At 40.8% G+C, this 22,882-nt stretch overlaps 2 protein-coding genes and 1 long non-coding RNA gene across 3 annotated transcripts; all 3 read right to left on the reverse strand.

Moving 5' to 3' along the window:
• Nucleotides 1-562: 562 nt before the first annotated feature.
• Nucleotides 563-2,613, reverse strand: LOC130602594 (uncharacterized). Its single transcript, XR_008972935.1, has 3 exons — nt 2,261-2,613; nt 1,030-1,178; nt 563-720 (listed from the first exon to the last, which is right to left on the reverse strand). It is a non-coding gene; the product is annotated as an uncharacterized LOC130602594 (long non-coding RNA).
• Nucleotides 2,614-7,017: 4,404 nt separating this feature from the next.
• RBM43 (RNA binding motif protein 43) lies at nt 7,018-12,188 on the reverse strand. Its single transcript, XM_057415604.1, has 3 exons — nt 10,274-12,188; nt 9,608-9,702; nt 7,018-9,526 (listed from the first exon to the last, which is right to left on the reverse strand). Exons 1-3 carry the CDS (start codon nt 10,551-10,553, stop codon nt 8,792-8,794), a joined length of 1,110 nt encoding a protein of 369 aa, XP_057271587.1. The 5' UTR covers nt 10,554-12,188; the 3' UTR covers nt 7,018-8,791.
• Nucleotides 12,189-14,609: 2,421 nt separating this feature from the next.
• NMI (N-myc and STAT interactor) lies at nt 14,610-22,763 on the reverse strand. Its single transcript, XM_057415657.1, is given in 9 exon segments — nt 14,610-15,549; nt 16,420-16,526; nt 17,596-17,785; nt 17,903-18,009; nt 18,934-19,059; nt 19,062-19,092; nt 20,680-20,787; nt 22,207-22,365; nt 22,674-22,763. Coding segments are annotated over 9 exon segments (1,092 nt in total). The 5' UTR covers nt 22,749-22,763; the 3' UTR covers nt 14,610-15,360.
• Between the last annotated feature and the right edge of the window lie 119 nt (nt 22,764-22,882).

Genomic DNA, 22,882 nt, shown 5'->3' on the forward strand with positions numbered 1-22,882 from the left:
ATCTCCACCCTCCTGGAAGGTGCACCCCATCATCGCACCGCATGGACTGGCAGAAGCCAGCAGCAAGCTTCTGGCCCATGAGACAGGGAGACCTTTTTCAAATCCATCTATGAGTTTTCCCAGTGTTTAATACAGGCCTGGATGGCTTTATGTGCTGCCCAGGGTGCCCACCAAAGCCAAAACAGGAATGAAGTCCTAATTTTTTTTGAGGTGATGGGATACTCAGGCTGACCTCAGCAGCAGTCTGGAGTCAGGAAGGAGAGACTTGCTCCTAATCTACCACTGTAACCATGCTCCAGCGACGCCTGTACTTACTGCCTATTCATACAACAGCACACATTTAAGTTTAAATTCAGTGCAGAACACAATTCACCAGCTAGCCATTAACAGTGCTACATATGGATGTTCAAATCAGGTTTACATAACCAATAGCAAGGCTACTACTATCTACTCACTGGAGCAACCATTAAGATGAACGAACATCACTATTTTATCTGTTCACTTTCAGCTGTTGCCAGCCTTGTATGGTTGTGAAGAGCCTGCAAAGGCCACTCAGCAGTAATACTTGACAATTCTGCTTTAATTTACCCAGCCTCCATCCTCCCTATTAAAGAATGCCAGTTATTTGCAAAGTCATTTGTGAGAATGTGAATATGCCACATGAAGGGAATGAAACCATTTCTCAAACTCCTGCTCCAGCCTTGCAAAAATTAATTAATCCTGTAAAAAAAGAAAAGTGTTTCATTGAACTGCACGATATGAAAATGCATTTCTTCCATAAAATCAGAAACACACTGCCCCATGCTTTCCCTGCCCATACCCTGGTTAGTTTGCCCTCTCCTGAAAGATCCCATTCCATATGTCACTATTACCTAATTGAATTAGCAACAGCTCACAGTAAGTAATAAAAAGGAAAAACTTCACAGTGTGATGAGCAGACTTTTACAAGTTGGCATCATAACGGTAGAAAAAAAACAGAAACCTCTAAGAAATACCATTAAGAATTATCAAAATACCTTTGGGTCTCACATGCCAGAGCTGCAGCTACAACTGCGCACATGCATCGCATTTTGCTGATCTTGAGGCTCATTAGTGTGAGCACAGCTGTTTTCTCCAGGAAACTGTCAGCCTCTTGATGTAATACTGACTTGGTGGGGGGAAGCTGCTTTAATTACCACCTGGAAATAAACAGCAAGTGTTTACAAGCGGCAATAGGCTCTCCCCTGGGGAAGAATACACAGCTTTCTTAACTCTTTAGTTCTGTGACCCTGGTATTTATTTACTTCTGTTTCTATTTGCACAAAGCCTGGGAGTGGCAATGGTTGTGGCTTAGGACTGGCCAATACAGAAGCAGCCTAAATGTCACTTGACATGAAGAGTTGATAACCTCGGGCTGAGGTACAACGCAAACCAAGTGCAGCTTCTGCATGCTCAGTTTTAATGTTCTAACTTGGTGGCACTCTCAGCATGCAGCATATTCATCCCTGAACAAAACAGGTCAGGAGCACAAGCACCTGATTGGAAAGATCTATATCAGATACCAGTGCAATTACAGGCTCCAAGCACCTGAAATGCAAAGGAAACCAAATCACACCTCACTTACAGTTGCACATCTGAGATATTTCTCCGAGAGCTGAAGGATACCTACCAGACACGTGGGGGTTTTGCTTTATCTCCAAGTACTGGGGAACTTGAAAGACTGCTAAGCAAGAGCATGTTAACCAGTCCATAATCATGGCAAACTCACCATATGGTAACTGGAAACATAAGGACACATCGACCTCAGTGATGCTGGATACACATTGCAAATCCTTTTGTGCCTTCCTCTGCATTCCCAACAGGACAACAAAGCTGGCAGTTAAGTAGAAGCAAAAGAGTCAACTAGAAATGCGTAGCAAGAATCCAGAACTATCTAAGATTTTTCATCTGCACAGTAAGGAAGGATGTGTGTGCTATCTGTGGAGACCACCACATACCACCTGTTCCAAAGCAGAATAAATTATCCTTCAGAGGAGGCTTGCTGTCCTCAACAACTAGATTGTTACTTCAGACAACTAATTTACTACAAGGCATCATAGTTCTGGTAAGTTAAATAGCATTCTCAAGAATGTCTTATATGATTAGGTATTCAATATGTGATTCCTATGGCAGCACTGCAAGTTTAGAGGCTCTTCAGGGTTACCCATATTAGAAAACTGAGAATATAACACCAAAAGCTAAAAACATAACACAGGCCCTAAACCAGCAAGACTTTAAATACCTTCTGAGGCCAATGACATTGCAGACTGAGTTTGCCATTGTGAATTTCTGATACCCAAACAGCCACAGCTCACAAAGAAAAGGGTTAGTGTGAAAGTTGGCCCTGTTTCTGCAGCAGCATCACTGCTACACACTCTAGAAAGCCAAATACACTGCTGGGGCAGTGTGTGTGCTTTAATAGGAATGCAAAGTGGTGTGGGAAGAAAGGGAGAGAGCCAAGCAGCTGGCTTCAATTAATCACCAGCTCTTGTGGAGGCTGAGAGGATGACTCTGGGGTTGTGAAGACAATACTTCATAGGCTGAGGAGAGAGACTGGGAGGAGGTGGGTGGTGTGGGTAGGCTGTAATGGTGTGGGGCAACCTCAGGGCATGTTTGTGAGGCACATTGGGGAGCAGCAGTGGGGGAGCAGGAGAATAGCTCTGCAAATAGCATCAAGCCAACAACTAGATAAATACAGCTATTGTGGTTTAGACTTCAGGAGAGTTTGGAGGGGGTGGGGGTTGATAACTGTAGTTATTATAAATGCTGTTATTTTGTGGGTTTTCTTTATTTTCCCATCTTCAAGTTCTCTTTTTTTTTCCTTTGTAGCTGATTCACCCTTGTTTGCTCTCAGGGGCTCTGCTAGCAGTGGGATAGCTGATGTAGCTGAACTCTTAACAATTCCACATGTGGGAGAAATACTCCAGCTGCTACTAAAAGCAGCATTTATGACTGTGCTTTTAAGTGTGGTTTTGGAAGCAAGGTAAAACCGTATCTGTCTAAGACTGTGCTTCCCATTCCTGTCCCTTTTGCAACCAAATGAGACCCCTACCTCAGAAAGAACATATTTTCTCTGTGTAAATAACACTGCACTTCCCTAAAGGCCTGTCTCTACCCTATGTAAATAAAATCACAGCCCCTCCAGGCCTGTCAGTGCTAGGCATTAATGAGCCTGCAAAATTGTTTCTCCTGTCATTTGATTTGGCAGTGCAGATGCTTAAGTCTCTCAATGTGTTACTCAGAAAGTTTGGAAAATGTAAAGTATGCCTGAGAGAAATGCCAAATCCCTTAACTCATGGGGGAAGCGTTCATATAACTTAGAGCAGAAAAAAAGCGCTCTCAGTGGTGTTTACTGTGTGCATTAAAACTTTCCAGTTGTTAAGAACTGGCTATATCTGTACAAAAGCTGTCTGCTAATACATAGAAGCACCCAGACAATAGTAAAAATGGTGAGTTTCTGCAAAGTCCCTGTGTGCAGGCCAGGCAGAGCACATCTATATGCAACACCAAGGCAAGATGTTGCTTTTATTATAAAACTAGTAAAAATTTGTCACAATCTATGCCAAAATGGAAGAGAAGATTTTCAAAAATCTTTGTTAAGGGTATCTTAACTGAAAATCAAACCCATGGCTGTATACCAGCACTGCCCACTGACTTCAGTCCTAGCCATGCCAAGAAGAGATGGGATGGATTATTCGTACATGTGGGAAGAGTTAAATTGCTCAGTGCAGTGGTGGCTGAGGGCTGGTGGTGTCCCTCCTCCAAGGCCTTTGCACTTGGAAGAGATCTGGAGACCGAGAACAGTACAGGTAAACTGGGATCCAGGTCCTCAACTCTGAGGGATGGGGCTTAGCTGGAAACATCTCCCCCAGCTAGCAAAACAGCTGGCTTGCACCTGCTTTTTCCTTCATCTAACTCCCTTCTGTCTCAGGATAGTGGTAACAGGGTGGTCATCCCCCACAGCTCGTGTGGACACCAAGGTGATCTGCCTGCATGGTGCCACATCGCGCTTGTCTGGTACAAGGCCCTACATGCTGAAGCAATGATGTTTAAGAAGGAGCTAACTACAGCAGTGCTCGGGCTGCTGGTCAATTTACTCGTCTGTGATTTCAGTGTGAAATTGGGAAGTACTCAATTTCCTTACCCGTTTTTGTATAAGCTTGAAAGAAAGTGATGCAAGTGTGAGCAATGAAAGGCTGGAAGGGATCTCTCCCAGATTCTGCTCCAGGCAAACAGACCTGAGTTCTGTTTCCACCAGCTAAGGGACAGAGCAGCACCTGCTTCTGGCATCTCATTCACCAGGTGCCGTTGGGCAGGACCCCAGCGGAGACTTTGGGATTTCAGCTCCAAAGCATCTGGCTCCCTCTTGTGCTTCCCGTGTTTATGGCAAGAGAGGTTGCACGGGGCGAAGTCCACGCCGTGGAACGCGCTGGCGGAGATGGCCCTTGCTCATCTCTTTGTGTCCAGTTGGAGAAGCGGATCACATCAGTAGCTGTTACTTAAGACCTGACCCGATAGGGACCATCTCCATATTCTGGTACCCTTGAGTGTGCAGGAAATACGAAGCTGTTCCAGGATCAAGCTAGGGACTAGGGTATGAAGAACCATAGGCATTACACACAGCCAGCTGCTTACATCTTGATCAGGGATGAGTTGTGACTGTCAACCATAGCTTCTGCCTTGGAGAAAATCCACCCTTCCTCTGCATGATTCAGTCCAAGTGACAGCACTGCCATCTGTACGTGCAACGCTCAGCATGCAATGTTCTTCCTCCTTCACAGTGTTAGGAATTTACAGAGTATGAAGTTATTTCATCTGTTTTTTCCAGTATTTTATACAGCTTTTTTTTGGTAAAGTACTCTGTGTAGCAGGTCCTGATCTATACTATTCCTTTTACAAAGGTGGTAGCAGTAACAAGAGGTGAAATCCACCTGAGAAATGGCTTTAATGCAGTGCTCCAGCAGCAGTGGCTGCCTGCATTAGAAGTAGTGCTTCTTCTTAACTGAGTTACTTTTACAAGGTTTCTTTAAAGGTCATTAATGGGTGTCAGGAGACAAAGGAAAGCTGTGTTAGCTGAAGCAGAAAAAGGACTTGCTTTCCAGCAGATGTTCTGCAATCCTCTGTAGCTAAGGAAAAAGTAACTACAACCAGATTAGGTGCTGTTGATTCTGTATGTCTGTGCAGTTTTGACTTATTTTTCCTTGTGTGTTTTTTGTTATTTTTTTGTTGAGTTTGTTTATTTGTTTAAATCATAATTAAAATGAATATTTTTGTTATTCTCTTAGCTAAGTTGTATGGGCAGCCTGCTGCAGAAATCAGGGAAGACTCCCATCCTCTAATGGTAGGTGACAAAGGTAATGTATCTACATGTGATATTACTATGCTCTTAGTTTAAAAGAGAAGGATGGAAAAGGTCTTTTCATTAGGAACTGTAGCTGATTAAGGGGTAGAAGCCCAAAAGACAAAAACCGAGTTATTTTTAATTAAATTGGATAGAAGCCACATATCCCATAAACAGCCACCAGCTGTTTAAATGCAAGCTAAATGCAAGGGAAGAAGTCACCACAGAAATGTTGTGCAACGGAGAAGGAATTTCCCCAGTGCTCACTTGGCTCTGATCTACAGCTGCTCTTCTCTTGCACAAGATGTGCAACACAAGACGACTGTGTGTATTTGTTTACGGGAGGCCCCTGAGAGCCAAACCGGAGCTAAGTGAGCACCTCTGCTCCTCCGGATACACAGCCTGCTAAATTCATCTCCTCTCTCCTGGTGGGAGCACGTCCCCATTCGACCCCAGCTGGCTGCAGGTACTCTCACCCTCTGGTTGATGACCTCATCACCCTGATGGCTGATGACTATTGTCTGTTTTCATCTGAAGTTTATGCGTTTGAATCTCCAGTGTGTCCAGATGAAGATTTAAGCCTAAAAGTTGTCTTAAAGAATGAGTAATTTGCTAGTAATGCTGTTTGGTTTTGTGTTTTCTTTGTAAAATAAGACACATGGCTCCCAAAAGCAGCAAGTGCTACTTCCTTAAGAAAATGTCATGAGGACATTGCAATCTTTCAGATGTGACAGGTCTTTTGTAGTCTGCTTTTTTAACAGATGCACAGAGAAAGTTTCAATGCAACCCAAAGGTGGCAGAGGCAGTTCTGATGACAACAATTAAACCTGCAGGAAGGGATTTTTTTTCCTGATGGAACAACCTCCTTCCTGCAGGAATTGAATAATTTTTTACATTGCATAATTAGATGCACAGGTACAATGGAGAGTAAAGGTGGCTTTGTCTTCCCTGTGCTTTCTGTCGGTGATGGTGAAAGGACTCCAGTCAATCATTCCCCCTCCATCCACCTCCCCCATCCCCTCCGGTCAATCTCGGAGATTGCTTTTGCCTCCAAATTGTGTATTTCGCTGCTAAGGGATGTCAAATTTTCTCTCAAAGCCTCAGCTCTTCAGGTGACAGAAAATGGTGTTTACCCCACTAACCATAGCAGGGTGCTGCCAGGAACTGGGCTCAGGTTCTGCTGCTATTTGTAACCTTTTCAAATTATTCTTTATTTTTTACGCTGTGTCAGTAGGACTTGTATCTTAAGTCAAAATTAGGCTTTGTATTTTTACAACATGAACTGTTATGTAACCTCCTCCAGCGAAGGGCAGCAAGCATTGGAGCAGCAATAAGGACAAATACTTTGTTGAGGTCCCACGAGCAAATTCTCTCTTCAAATTAAAAGGCAAACTAGATGCTGAGAATACAATGGCTTAGATCTAGGAATAACATCTGATATGGTTTCCCGGGTATTTTCCAATATACACAAATACAAAATGCCTTTCCCAAGTGGAGTTTAATAGATACAGCAATGCTTTGTTTGCCATAAAAATTACCAGGACAATGAGAGCCGGCCAAGTCTCTTACCAGACCTACTACTGATTTGTTTTGTTGTATTTGGTTAATATTCATGGTAATGACAAAATCGGAATTTCATTTTTTTTTTTTTCTAAACATTTATTGTTTTCCATGGTATCTACATTGTGAAGGAAGGAACGAATACATGTTTTATTTATGATGTTATTCTGCTAAAATGCTGTTTATATTTTTACTGCAAATATTTGTTTATCCTGGTAGATCACAGCTTTTTTTTTCTGTTACAGAAAGCAAGTTCCTCTGTGGGCTTAAATCTTAGCGTAACTCAGTCACTGGCCATACATGCCACAGACTTTCTACCACCACTAGTGTAAAGACCCTGTCCTGCCTTGTCCTTGCATAGCTACAAGGAACCATCAAAGGTGACAAAGTTGGGGTGTTTGTGGCCGATATCATTGCAAACATGACATGGAAAAGTAGCCCCAGAAAGCCTGGAGCATGACAATAGCTACTACTTGCTAATTCACCCTGGATCCAGTCCCTATTTACTAGGCACTCCATAGAAATCAAAAACAAAAAAAAAACACAACAAAAAAACCCAAACCACCAATGCAAAGCTCTTTTTGTCTAAAGAAATTACATCCTCGGTATGAGACCAGAGACACCGGATAGGAGAGCACTTGGAAACAATGAGTCAATGCTGGCTGGTGGGTGCAAGGGAAAGACCCCAGCACTCAGCAGCCGGGCACTGCCAAGGACGCAGTGGCAAAGGGGTACTTGACAAATGGATCTGAAGAGGAGCTGTTGCAGCTAAACCAGGATTCAGCAACAAAATTGTATTCATCTGTGATGTTTTCATGATTTTAAGACACTAAGATTCTGACTGAAAATCGCTCAGTAAAAATGAGTTGCTTGCTAGGCAGTAAGATCTGAATGACACCTGTGCCCATGCTGCAAACTGTTATGTTGTCAAACTTGACTCAAAAAGTGATGCTCAGCCAGTAGTTATCAGTCAGGATTCAAACTAACACCAATGCCACTGTTTTACCAGTCCAGCTCTAAACATTTATAGTAGTGAATAGGAAGTACTAATGCTGTGAATCAGAAAAAGAGAACAGAAGCCTCAAGGGACACCTTATCACCGTGTTCCAGTAAAGAGTGGCTACAAAGAAGATGGAGATTCCCTTTCAACAAGGAGCCACATAGAAAAGATGAGGGGCAATAAGTACACAGTACTTCTGGGGGAGATTCTGGAAAAAAAAAACCATGTTATTGCTTTTATGAAAATAAACATACTTATTTTTTACTGTCAAGAACTTCCACTACCATCTTCTAAGGTCTTTTTCAAGACATGACAAGCCTGTATATTTAATAAGCATTTCATCCCCTCAAGCATCAAAGCTGTATCTTCTTCTTGCATCCCAATGACAAGAACTTGCTTTTGCAGATAAAGCCAACAGAAACAGGCCACTACTCCTGTTTTCAGTGGTCATCTCCCTATGCACAGAAACATGACTTCAGTGCAGTATTTTGTACCAGGTTGGCTTACCCAGCTTTGTCAGTCAGACTTCTTATGATAATGAGAACTCTTAAAAAAAATTGTCTTTTCTCATCCTGTGCTCTCTGATGACAAGAGAATGAAAGTGCATACGCCCAGAACACATCTAACAAAGGAAAAAGGAGCTGTATCTGGACAGAAGAGGCCTAACTTCTTCAGTCTCTTAAGCTCAGAAGAGATACAGAGATAATTTACTTCCTGTTCCAAACTTCATCAGGAGGAACAGGCTTGTTCACCCTCAGATGCAGACTGTCCAACCTGTGAGTGGGAGCAATGTGACAGATCTTTAGTGACACAGATGTGCACAGGTATAGTCTGTACAAGTACAGCATGTAAGCAACATAAACACTAGCTTTCTACCTGCTGCGAAACAGGCTCTGAATCTCATTCCTCGCTTTCTTCATAAACTCAAATACCTCAGAAGGATTTCCTATAACATCAATGTGAGTATCATAAAAGATGATCAAAACATGAGGGTAATGGGGTTTCACACTTTCACACGCCCTCCTATATCTCTGCTTTTCATCTCTGGTGTGTTCCTTGAAGTCAATCCTCTCCTTACGCAGAGTTTTATGGAGTTTTATAGACCAATTTTCAATTTTCTCTTTGACTTGTAATGCGTGTCCAGCATCAGACCTACTTCCAGTATTCTCGATATATAGTGTAGTTACATCACCATCAGTGATGTCAAAAATCACAGTGTCATCACTTACTATGAAAGTCCTGGGAAAAAAGGACTTCATGTAGCGATATATATCTGTGTCAAGAACAACCACCTGTTTTTCCGCACCATGAACAAAATTACTCATCTCCGTGGTAAGTCCATGCTGCTGTTGCCTCCTTCTTGGTCTCTGGTGGGACGTACCTTTTTCTCTTTTGTCCTTCTCTGAAATGGATTTTGCTTTTAATAAGAGAAAGTCTCTTAGCAATTTGATATCTGGAAATGACCCTTGAACAGAAATATGCCCATTGGATTGCAAAGGACCAAAGCTCAAATCTGTACTCTTTTTCATTTCTTGTATCAGATCTTCTAAAATGAATTGTTCTTTGAAAATAGACATATTGAGGACACATGTGACAGAGCTGAAGACCTAGAATTTTGAATTGGATAAGTTAAGTAACGGTTAAGATAGCAATGGAAGTACAACTAGATAAATTATGAAAGAGCTTACATTTTCAGAGAAGCGGGTTACTTCCAGCGGGTAGTATCTGGAGAACCTCTTGTCCTCTAGTCGATGTTCACCCTTTTTTAGAACACTCTCTACAACTGAAGAGAAAGCCAGATTCATGCAGTAGGATAATGCATTAATGCAGGTCTGATGGCAGAACATTTCATGGGTATTTTTCTCTTGATGCTTTCCCTCACAATGTTGCAAACGTACACATAGGTAATTCACTATTTTTGCCTAATACTTTATGATTAGCCAGTACTGTTCAGAGAGAGAGGCAGAAGCCTGTCTTCTTAGAACATTAATTGGCAGAGATTTATTCTCAAATGCCTAACTACAAAAATTCTGTTATGCATGGTATAAATTTATTCCTAAAAGCAAACATAACAAACACTTTGCAAGAAGCCTGTTTAGAGGAAAAAAAAAATAAAGAAGAAAAAAGAGAGAAAGAATTAATTCTATCCCAGTCAAAACTAGGAGAGCCATGACTCCAAAGAAGAGAAATACAATCCTAAAACTTTGGCTGACTAAAAGAGAGGTGTTAGTCTCTCAGTTCTATAAAATCCTAGTACCAGCAAACAATTTAAAACAATTTCTTTTAGGATTAACATTCTAGGGCTAATTCTTTAGAGGGCATCTGTATTTTCTACAGTACATTCATCTAACTACCTTTTTGGTCTTCAAAAGTTACATATGCAACTCCTTTTTTGTCTGTGGGATATATTACGTCCTCCACATCTCCACCGTTGTTCTTTGACATTTGGAAATGAATTGTCAGTATGTCGGTCATGACATCATTGTGCAGAAGGCCATCTGGAACACCAGTGATGACAACTGTCCTTGCTGATTTAGCAGCTTGTCCTGTCGCCTGCACACAGGAGACACGGCACACCATAAATGCAAGGAGTCCCGGTGACCTCCCACAGAGGTTACCCAGATTCACACCCATTGCTGAAGGGACTCCCCTTCCCTTTGCATAAGCAACCTGTTCATTTACTGAGCAGTTTAGAAGACTGATGAATCAGATTTCAGTGGATACCAGCCTCCCTTAGGCACCTTTACAGTACAGCGCAGTACGAAGTAGCCTGACTCTTAATTGTAATTTACGCCTTCTCAGTATCTTCTTAAAGCAGTAAAAATTAGAACTAAATTTGCCAGTTTTTCAAATGAAAGGCCCAGTGTCACACTGACGACGTAGTTTCTTCTTGATTCTACTATTCAAAATCTGAAGAGAATGAAAAATTTTAACTGCACTTACTGTTCAGTAAAGATTGTCTTTTCAGAGGGGAAGGGTCAGATTCAGACTGTACTTGTTAAATTCATGAGAGCTGGGATCTAGGGTTGTGTTCTGACTCCTCTCTCTCCACTTATTAAATGGATAATTGTTAAATTGGAAGAACATAATCCCAGTCATCTGAGACTTGCAGTGCATAAAACAACTAGCACCACACATGATTTTCATCAGAGCCAAACCTCCTAATGCTGCAAACATGAAATCCATCCTAAATAGGATTTGCATTCATGTCTTGTTAAGAAAAGCATATTTTCTTTCCATTCTCATTACACAGACATAAACAGTAATACTTCACTGGGAATATCATGGCACAATTACTGTAAATAGTGGAACACTGAGTAAATTTTGTAACAGTTCACTGACTTTTTGGAAGAAAGAAAATAATTTAGTATATCTGCATGGCAGCATTCACAGGAATGAACTGTCAATAACTTCAAAGTGACTCATGGTCAGCCACTCCCGCTAAATTCTTTGGACTTCTCTTACAAAGCTTCTTCTAGACTCTGGGCTGCATAAAATATTAGAGCCAGCACAGCAATTACAAAGCCTGTAGAATGTAGAATGCGCTGCCAGGGGCGAATGCTCTATTGACATGCGTCAAAAGCCTTGTGGACCACCACCACAGTGTTTCTGAAGAGACAGACTCAATGAGACTGCGCAACCAGGGGAGCTTTTAATTCATAAAGACATGGGGCCTTTTTTTGTCACCATCAAACTTAAAGAGCCAGAAGCTTTAATTATATTAGGCAATTATTTTGGTGGTAATGTTCGTGTGAAAGCAAGTTTCTGCACTAATGAGACAACATGAAGAGAATATAAACAGGGTGCTCCCAAGATTGATGGAGCTATAGGCAGGATTTTCTCACGCTTCACACAGCCGATGCAGCCTAAGCATGAGCGGGAGCACTCAGCTGCCAGACAGCATCTTGCACCTTGCCAGCTGGTATTTTGGAGCAGCACTCATGCCTACTATTGGGGTTAGAAAAAAAAAAATCCACATGAACACACAGTTTGTTTGTGCTGAATCACTTCCAAGACAAGTCTGCATGCAGTGGCTGTTGCTAGATAGAGCTGCACAGCTGCGGGGGGTGCCTCAGGGACACAGGCAGGCGGGTAAGGGAGAGGAGCCCTGCAATGCTGGTCACTGGTGACCACAGTGCCTTGTGCATGGCCAGTTCTTCCCTGTGAGGGTAGTGAGGTGCTGGCAGAGGCTGCCCAGAGAAGCTGTGGCTGCCGCATCCCTGGCACTGTTCAACGCCAGGTTGGACGGGGTTTTGAGAAACCTGGTCTAGTGGAAGATGTGCCTGCTCGTGGCACAGGGTTTGGAACTGGATGAGCTTTAAGGTCCTTTCCAACCCAAACCATTCCGTGATTCTATGACTTGCTATTTCTTGGCATATCTGCTACACGTATCAACACTGACAAGAGATAACATGAAGACTTACCTATAGACCTCATAGGTTCTCACTGTTATTAAAAAACATAAATAGTAATACTAATGACAGGGAAATCGGACCTGATGCTACCATTAAATAACTTGAGGGTCAGGGCACCAGGCCATGGCAGACAAGACATTTCTTCCTGTGCGGGAACTGAGCGAGGGACAGACAGGTTCACTCGTCTCCCCAGCGCTGCCATTACTTTTAACCCTCTGAGGCTTTTAACAAGCGAAGCAGAAGGCTGCTCTCTGCGCCCTGGCTGGCGGATCCAAGCCGTGCGGGGGGTGGCGGGGACTGGAGAGGACAGCGGGAAGGCCAGCGCTCTCCCCATCGCCCTTCTCCGAAGCCTCCCGGAGCGCGCCGGCCCTTCCTCCCGGAGGTACATTGCTCCCGCGGGCCCGGCCCCGGCCAGGACGATGACGTTCCCCTAGAGGCCTGCCCGCGCCCTCTCCCGCCGCCAATCCCAGCACTTGCCATGGCTGTCCCTCCGCCGAGCTGGGGCTTCCGCTGATGTCCGGGCCGGCGGAGAGCGGCTGCCTCTGAGCACCGCCCGTCCCGGCGCCTCCCGGGCATCGGGCTCTCGACCTGCCCCGGCCGAGCCGAGAAATCGAAAGAGAAACTACGGGCCCCGAGTCCCGGAGCCCCGCTGCGGGAAGCCCTCCCCCGCGCCGCCTCCCGGCCGCCGCTGGAAAGCCCGTGCAGGAGCGGTGTCCTGATTCTCGGCGGCTGGAAGCCCCGGTATCCAGCGACGCTTCCTCGCAAGGCAGCGCACCCTGACCGGCCTGCGTTATCTGCTCCTGCTGGTCCTTATCCCACTGCCTCCATGCTCCCTGCTGCGCTCCCACACAGAAGGCTCATACGCCAGGTGCCCCCTCACGGCGAGGCACGGGTAGGCACAGGCACACAGGCACGGCGACACAAAGCCCTCGTACACCTGGACCGGTACACCCACGGCGGCATCCGAACAGTCCCACACCAGGGCTGACCGGCTGACGCCAGCGACACGTAGGTCTGCCTCATGGTGGAAGCTGCAGCTGTGAAAATATCAAGGGTTTGTATGTAATACGGGTATAAAAAAGTCACAGTTCTTCAAACTTCCAGTCAAAGGTTAATTAACTCCAAGTAGGTAGAAGAAAGGATATCGCCATTTCTAGAAAATCACCTAAATTCTGTACTCTCGTTTCTCATAATTAAAACCAGCCTTTTTGTGGCACCACCACTGCTTTGAAATTTAAACAGTATAACCAATTCATCAGAGAGAAAAACAACACGTTTACAAAGCCTGATTGTCTTAAAATGTTACTTGATTTTATGTACTTAAAACGTGTAGCTTCTCACTACTCCCCCATAATGTGATACCTTATAAGAATTTTAAACTTCTTCCCTTTTTAAGGATTTATTACTCAACATTTATCAGTGAGGTACAGTTAAAATGCATGACATTTTTTACTTTCATCAGTTTCCTCTCTTTTCTTTTTAAGTCATCTGAACTTACCAACATTTTTAAGGCTGTCATGCAAAAGTATGCAATCTCCGCAAATACTTCAGTATTACTACCATTTTTATTGTTATTTCATAAATGTCAGATATCAATCCCTGATTTTGCATGCACTAAACAGTAAGAGGTGCTACAGCCACATGTATCTCACCCAACACTAAACTCAGAATCGGCTGTGGTACTAGCAGCCTTGGATTTTCCCATACGCAATGTATTTATTGCCTACTAATAATTTCTCTAGAACAATGATACCTAAGGTGTGTTTGTAGTGCTCTTTCTGCACTACTTCGGCACTGTGCTTTTCCTGCACACTAAAATGTCAAATACTTTGAAAATAAGATATTTTCAATGTTAGACCCAGGGTACTTTGAAGTTAACATTATTGTTGCCAAACCGTTTCAGCTGCCAAGGGTAGCAAATAAAAACAGCAACAGCATTAAAAGAAAAACATTCCTCTTTGGAAAAGAAATCTTCCTCTGACTTTGCACTTTCATTTTATTTCAAAGATCTTTCAGAATGAGAACTGAAAGAAAGAATTGGAAACGAAAGGAGGGGCTTTATACACTCAAAAATTAATTTGCCCTAAACTCTGTGTGCTTTTTTCCATCTGATCTCCCTCGACACCCGCCCGCGCCAGTGGCCTGGCCAGCTGCCCACACCAAAACACATACCGCAGACGGAGTGTTCACTGCTTCCACATCATTTTTGCAAAGCAATCTGGTTTTGATAAAGAATCATCTCAATTTTTAACTCTAAAGTAAGCAAAGCCATGAATAAAAATAAGGAAAGATTTAATTGCTGAAACAAATGTTAAAAACAAACAATAAACCAGGCTATTAACATACAGAAGCTCAGCACAATTTGCATCAGATACTAGGAGAAGTAACAGTGTTTCAGCAGCTAAAAGCAATTACTGCTACAGCATTTCTTATAAGGTGCAATTTCTTGAGTGAATCTGTGGTTATTTTACACTCTCCATTTCCCTTTTTCTAGTTTAATTCTATCACTCATTTGGCAATGGAGATTTTATGTAACTACAAGGTAACTGTTTTCAGGTATTTCAGTTATGGTGGCACACAGCAATCTAAGCAGGACTGGAGTCCTGTTAGAGCTACTATCTGAAGCTATGGCACTTCAGAAAAGCAGTTCTGTGAACAAGCGTTTGATTGGGATTGCATATGGCTTTTATAACAAAAATGTAAGATTAAATAGATTTATCCCACTTTGGAGTATGGGAACTATCTAAAATTTGCAAGATACAAAACCTGCAAATTTACAGCACAAGTTTCAAGTGCTGTAAAGGCTTTTTCTGTGACTTTGATAAGGAAACTCTAGAACACAAAGCAGTTGAGTTTTACTGAATTTCTATGCTGAGTCTGTGCTGTTACACAAATCAGGTAGTTCCTTTTTTTTCAAGTATACATATCAGAACTTTAAAGCACAATGTCTGCATAACTTCCTATGCCTCTGATGAAACAAAACAACAGAACTTTCTGAGATCAATTACATCTTCCTATATGGCATTCTAAGTATCCTCTTCAAAACAAACCCATGTTGCTCCTTTTGATGCATATTTGATTTTCTCTATTTCCCCGCCATTATTACTAGGCTTTTGAAAATGGATTTTAATCATGTCCTGCACACTTTCCTCATCATCTTCCATCTCTTTAATTCCTTCCAACAGAATGGTCTTCTTAGAAATCCCACAATAGAGCTATTGAGGAAAGAAAAACATGTATTACACATCAGCTATTGCACATACATCGAAAGGAGCTGAGAGATACTGGAAATAAACATATCTGTGGTCAGGTATGGCTAGGATTATTTATTACATTTTAAGACTTTGAACAGCGGGTTATATTTCTGTCACTTAAAAGAGCAGGAGGACTCTTTGGTACACGGCTGAGTTCAACAGGCAATGCACCTGTCTCCTTAACTGGTGTGTCCTACACTCCTTAGTGCATGCACACATTGGATTTAAAGATCTCTAGATTTGAAGATTACTCTAGACAGCATTGCTCCATAAAAATCCATGCCAATACATGATACACACCTGCAAAGAATTCTGTTGCATCTCCTAAATGTGCACACCCTAGTCAATACTTTAATTATAAAGGCCTGGTTACATACAAAATACTGACTTGATTACAATGAATGAATGAATAAATGAAAGAAAAATGAATGAGCAAATGCTTTCTAGAATAACAAGGGTGTCTGCTGAGACTTTCATCAAGGCATTCTTACTAGGGATGAACATGACAGTGCTTTGTGACTGGAAAAACATTGTTGTGTCTACTATTAACCTACTTCACAAACAATTCAGTATCTGCCTCCTGTCTAGCACAGACATTATGGTAAGTAATACAATTTGATTGAGGAAAGACATGCACATCCTTTTAAAATTATAGCTTTCACACTGCAAAACATAAGATTATAACCAGAGCATCATATTGCAGACTCAGACTTGCTACTAAGTTTCACAAATTGCATGACACAAAAGCTTCTGCAGTCCTCAGAACTGAAAATTCTGCTTATATCTTGCATTTCCCATGCATCTGTTCTATTTAGGACTCGATTCTTTTACCTGAAAGTTCTCCAATTTTACATTGGTGTCTGGGGAAACAGGAAGCCTATACGACGTTCCATTTACAACAAAAGGATATTCAGTACATCTCACAAAGCTGTTAGCTGCTGTAATGAAGAATCAGAAAAAGAGAAACAAGAGTAATATAATCTAAAATGCATTTTATAAGAGTATCAACAGACTAATCTTTCTTATGTGGATTTAGAAACTAATATATCATAGCACACTTGCAGATTCTTCATATGCATTTTGCAGAAAGTTTACATGGCATTTCCAAAAAAGCAAAATCATTAAATACCCACAAAATCTAAAGCAGCTGTTCTAAATGGATGTGGCTCCACTAATCTTCAAAGAATTTAATATAGTTGGGCAATCTGAATGCCTGTGTAACTTCATTGTCATGAAACAAGCTAAAATCAAACACATTTTCATCGTTTTCTTTTTTGCAATGTGCTTAGCAATGCAAGGAAAAAAGAGGGGTTTGACAAAGTTAAGAAAGAAATAAAGCTCACAAACTATGTATCAGGTCATAAAATCTTGGAATCAACTAGGTTGAAAAAGACCTTTAAGATTACCAAGTGCAACCTTTACCCCAAGACTGCCAAGTCCACTACTTAACCACGTCACTAAGGGCCCCATCTATATGGGTTTCTGAACACTTCCAGGGAGGGTGATTGCACCACTTCCCTGGGAAGCCTTTCCGTGAAGAAATTTTTCCTAATATCCAGCCTTCCCTTGCACAGCTTGAGGCCATTACCTCTTGCCCTATCACTCATTACTTAGGAGAAGAGATCAGCCACCTCCTCACACTGTCCTCCTTTCAGGTAGTTGTAGAGAGCGATAAAGTCCCCACTGAACCTTTTTCTTCTCCAGACTAAACAACCCCAGTCCTCTCAGCCATTCCTCTTAAGACTTGTGCTGCAGACCCTTCACCAGCTTAGTCGTTCTTCTCTGGCCCTGCTCCAGCACCTCAATGTCTTTCTTAAGTGATAAAACACTGCTTTTACAGATGTGTGAGTGAACCCACATGTTTTTCCTGATCTGCTTAACTCTCCATGGGAAGAATTTGCTACATTCAGTGGTTAAGTTAACACAGCATATAATACAGAATAGAATGCAATGCAGAATGGACAGTATGGCCTCTACATCTGGCCAACAACATATTACGTACTATACCTCCAGGTCTGAGGAACATAATAACAGCTGTTCTAGACTGCTTGTCATAGTTCACGTTTTCAACTTTTCCTCCTCCCTGTTCAGATTTGTAGAAATTCAGTTCTAATTTGTCTCTCATCCAGTCTTCAGGAATGGATAGTTCAGGTACTTCTGAAACATTAAACTTCTTTCCAGAAATAGTGACATGGAGCTAAAAGAATATTTTTTTTTGTGCACTTTGTGACTGAAAACATCTGAACCCATAAACATAAAGCTTTTTAACTACTGCAAATTCCTATCTTTATAGTTTCATATTTCAGTCGATTACCTTAAATTTGATTCCCATTTCAAGTGTAAAAGGCATCACTCTCATATCTGCTGTTTTATTGTCCAGGTTCACAGTATGTTTACCGATTTCTATCAGTCTCTGGGCAACTAAAGAAAATCACAAGTTTTCAGATATTTAAAGCCTTGTTTAATCATGATAAACCCAAGACTATTCCCCCATGTCTTAAGCAAAATCTCTTTTTGCATCAATAACAGAGGAATCCCAATATCCATGTATTCAGAATTATCTATTTCTGTTAAATCTCACTGGTTATAGGCACCAGGTAAAATATTATACTATCTTTAGAGTGGTATAGAACAGTAAAATCTTTATGCTGTCAAAAGATGCTCTCACTATAACAAATATTAATACTAGACTTCTTGTATTTCATTTAAAATATCCTTGAACAAAAAACACATTGCTACGAGGTACAGAGAATGGTGATTAGAAATGTTAGAGTTTAGTTGTAAGAAAAGAATTGGACCCTAGCTTTTGTATCCGGAATATATTTGCATGCATAACTGAATTACCCACCACTAAAACAGGCCCAGGCAGAGTGCCTGCAGGCTGCCCAAACAAGCATCTCAGCAGGAAGCAGGCAAGTTACAGACTGCACAATCCCTCTGATGTCTCAGATCTACCCATCATCTGCTGTGTTCATTTAACCAACATAACTGCCGTCAGAATAAGGTACTGCCCAGAGTAAAGAAAAAAAGCAAATTCTGCTGTGAGAACATTCTGAATCATTCTTGACAATACTCTCTGAGGTAGAAACACATTCCCAATTTTAAACACGAAGTATTGTTTGTATTAGCTAAGAGCAGAAATCTGGTAACACAACAAAAACATGCAGAGTACTTGCAAGAATTTTTTTCTACTGATTGGTATCATAATAGTGAATGGGTTTCTGTGTATTCTTTCTTTGCCTGTTGTTGATTTTATTTTTTTTTCCAAATGTTTATGTAAATATTTTCCCTTTAGCAACAAAATACATCAGAAACATTAATTTTGTATTTAAATATGCATCACACCTTCTTTGTCTTCAAAAGTAAGCAGCACCTGGTTTTCATCCAGTCTGAATGGGATTTTTGTAGTTACACAAAAAACACAGTGAGTATTCATGTCTTGATAATTATCCTTCGTGTCTTCCATGTGAGCTTCATTTTCATTTCTGCTACCTCTTTATTAATCTATGAAGATGCAAAAAAAACCCAATTTCTGTAATTTACTGCAGAGCAGAAAAATGACTGGTAGTCTTCCCTTGAAATGCTACACATACTTCATTTTTAAAGTTTAACAGTCAAGCAGATTGAAGTAATGGCTGATAAAACAGATATTACTTGTCTAAGTAAACTGACTAGTTGTACTTCTCTGTTCTTGAGATTTTTGTCAATTAGGTGGGATTTCTTTTTTTCCTTTGATTAACTTTGAGCTTAAAACTGGCCTTACAGAATACAAACTCAATTGAAGTCCACAAAGATTTCCAGCTGCAGAAGTAGAATATTTTTGGTATCTGAAATTTACAAAATGCAAGTATCAGAGTCACTCATGTTGCCATTTATTTTTGCCTAATTGCATCACTGCTCTGTAGAAATGGGAACTGCTAATACAGAGCCTTGCATGTTTCCATCTTAGTAAAACAGATAAGAATATCCAAGTATTTCATAACTAGGATAGATTAAAACTGTTCAGGAAAATATTGTTTAGGAAAGGCTGCTTTGATAGGCTTGAGGGAGTTTCAGATAACTCTTTTTTCCCCTTTACATAACTATTTCAAAACAAAACTCTGTATAGAAGAAACATACTGTTTGTGTCAAGATAAAATACCCAGAGCAACTAAAGTATTCCTGCCACCTATCTTCAAAACTAGCATCTTAAGCCTGGAAAAAGAGACACACTTCCTAAAGATAATTCTAACACTGAGTGTGGGCCCCTGTTCACACTGAATCTCCGTGTAGAGGAGCCTTGCCCTGTCCAATGACTGCATAGGAAATTTAGGAGGCTGGTCTTAACTGACTAAACTTAGAAATGCAATTCAGAAAGCTAAAGCTGTTATTGTAATGTTGCTATCATCAAACAAGGTAACGCTTGCCTGGAGTTTCAATCTCTGTATGAACAAAAAATGATCACAGTTTTCATTTTACAGGAAGTTCTACAAAATATTTGGGTTTGTTCCAATTCGAAATTAAAACAGGTTTTTAAAAGATGAAATTTCCACAAGAGAAGTTTCAATTTCTGAACACTTTGGAATCTGCAGCAGTTTCATCAAAAGACACTTTGGATCCTGAATTTATATCTATTTAGTATCACTAATATCTATCTGGCTGCAAATTGAATTATTTCTCATGTGAAGTAACACGAGAGAGACTGTAACTGAGTCAAGCTCAATATAGGCTAAAATTAGTTCTACATTTGCCATATAATGGACTTAACTCCCTTTCTTCCATCCTCTTGGCCAAGAAATATAACTTGAGAGTACCTGAAAATTGCTGATGTTATGTGTATTTTCTATTCCAGTGTCTTCCATTGAATAATTTTCTGCTTGTCTTCATTCCTCTCATATTTTCAGTATCCCACATACTCGTATTTGTTTCCATATCCTTAGCCTGCTTCACATTATCTTGCCAGGTGAAATAAGAAGATAAAACTTCAAACTATACTGTATACTGAAATCGGTAGAGGTTCAAATGACAAACAACTGGTCCCAACGGTCTAGAACTGACAAAATAAAAATGTGCCCTTCCAAAAGACAAATTATGAGGTATTTCAAACTTTACCTGACTATACTGTGAAAGCATTAAACTACATTCTGCAAGGTCTTCTTCGAGCTTTTCAATTTCTCTCTTCAGCTCAGCGTTTTCTTGGTTTAGTACATAAAGTTCTCTCTGAATCCCAGAAAGTATTAACGCAAAATTAAACACACAAAAGACAAAACTATATTTAAACAAAATCTGTAGACATTAAAAACTGTTTTAACTTTTCGTTATTCTACATGACAGCCATGCACAATACATTTTTGGCATAGCTTTATTATCTGCAAGGTAAATTTGCTCACCAAGGAACAGTTTCAGTCAAAGCAAATTACCGTAAGAGGGTTTTTGAAAGGAGGCATTTGTGTTTCCAAGCACATATAGTGTACGATAAATTGCACAGTGCTTTCCATAGTTATGTCAGTTCCTTATATGTGCAAGGTCAGAGCCTGTGTCAACACACAAACATTTTTTTTCTTGTACCACCTGAAATCTGAGGAAGCGTTACACCCTTTTCTGAAAAGTTTAGCTGGTGAGGACAGTTTCTGACACACTGCTACTATCCCTTCTTTATACTTCTTCAGTGAGAAAGGGAATACCTCTTCTACCTCATCTGCTACATACTTCCTCCACACCAGTCAGTCCTAAATGAGCATAAAGCCCATATAACTAAATCTGCTATTTCGTAGACAGGGAACACAACAGAATGAGAAGGAAACACAGCAGATGTAGTCAGCTCCATCCATCCACGATCAGAAGATGGCTCCTTTAAATTAAATAACCACTTGAAACAGTTAGACCAGTTTCCTTCAGCTGAAGATGGAGTAAAACAAAAACCAGATGGTGATAAGGACTTCTCCTGGGTTTGAAATCCAAACATTTATGACTGGAGAAACAAAACCAACTTTCAGAAAATCTCATGTCAATCTGAATATTCTTAACCTGTTAATTATATTATAATAACTTGTAATGTTGAAGCCATAATTTTTCATCAGTGATTTACAGTGCAAAGCAAGCTTCACTGAAACCACTTCTTTGACAGCCCATGGAAACTCACCCTATTACTGTACCGAAGACTGTACATGGCACATTGAGGCAATGAACCAATCAATTATTTCTAGAACCAATGAGTCTTGAAGAGCCCTCTTCAAACAGGTTCTGGCTCTTGCCCAGCTCACTGTCACTTAAGAAATGTTAATCCCCTGGGCACTGTGACTTCTGGGAGTTGACAAAGACGTGGAATCAACCCATTCAATTTTACCTGCATCACACAAAACTGAAACTCATCTTTGAAGACTGATTTTGTCAGTCTTCATCTTCTATACAAAATAGGTCTCAGTTTTGCCTTACCTCTTCCGACCTTGCCATAAGACTTATTTTATCTCATTGGTTCTTCATTGGCCACCGAAAAACTATATGTAGAACATTCTAGTCAATTTGCAAACCAGTAAAGCAGTTTAAACTGAAAAGGAAGTGTTACTCCTATTTTCTCTAATCAACACCTCCTTCATAACTCCCCAAATATAAACAGCTATGAGTAAGCCTTCTCCATACCTCATGGGTGTCCCTAGACATAATAGATTCTTTATGCTGTTTCTCTTGTAAATTCTTTAATTTTATCAGTCCATCCTCTGCTTTAACATACACTTCCATTGCACTTGATTTACAGAGAAGGAGGTCAGCTTTTGCTTTTTCAGCTTCTTCAACTCTTTTCTGAATAGTAAAAAGAAAAAGATTTTTAATCTTTTCTTTTTTTCTACAGGAACAAACAAAACCTTAAGTAAGCCCTTTATATATTATATATATTTTTATATAACACTTTGGATAAATTTTTTCTTAGACTTACAAGTGTAGCTACCAGTGAGATCAACACAAGCATGTCCCATTGAAGAATAGAGCACAAGTTAGACAAACATGTCATAATCAGGGGAAACTTGATTTGGTTTTAGAAGGATGAACTAAGGGACTTCCAAGTATCTTTCCGCTAATTTCTACAATTCTCTGTGCTTTATAGAACTTGCCTTCCATATCTTCAGTTCTTCTTCAAGTCTTTTCATCTCATCTTTTGATGAGTCAAAAGGGTCAGTGGGTACCATAGTCGGGAGAAAAAAGAAAAGGCTCAAACTGGTTTTCCCCTCCATTAGGCAATAATGGAAACACACAAAAAAAATTCAAATGAGTGCTCAAAATAAAAATAAAAACCTCTGCTGTTGGATGAAGCATTTTGCCA

Source organism: Pezoporus wallicus, unplaced genomic scaffold, assembly GCF_028554395.1.
Source record: "Pezoporus wallicus isolate ANWC-B61680 ecotype Strahan unplaced genomic scaffold, APGP_CSIRO_Pwel_v1 contig_736, whole genome shotgun sequence".
NCBI classification, from domain to species: Eukaryota; Metazoa; Chordata; class Aves; order Psittaciformes; family Psittacidae; genus Pezoporus; species Pezoporus wallicus.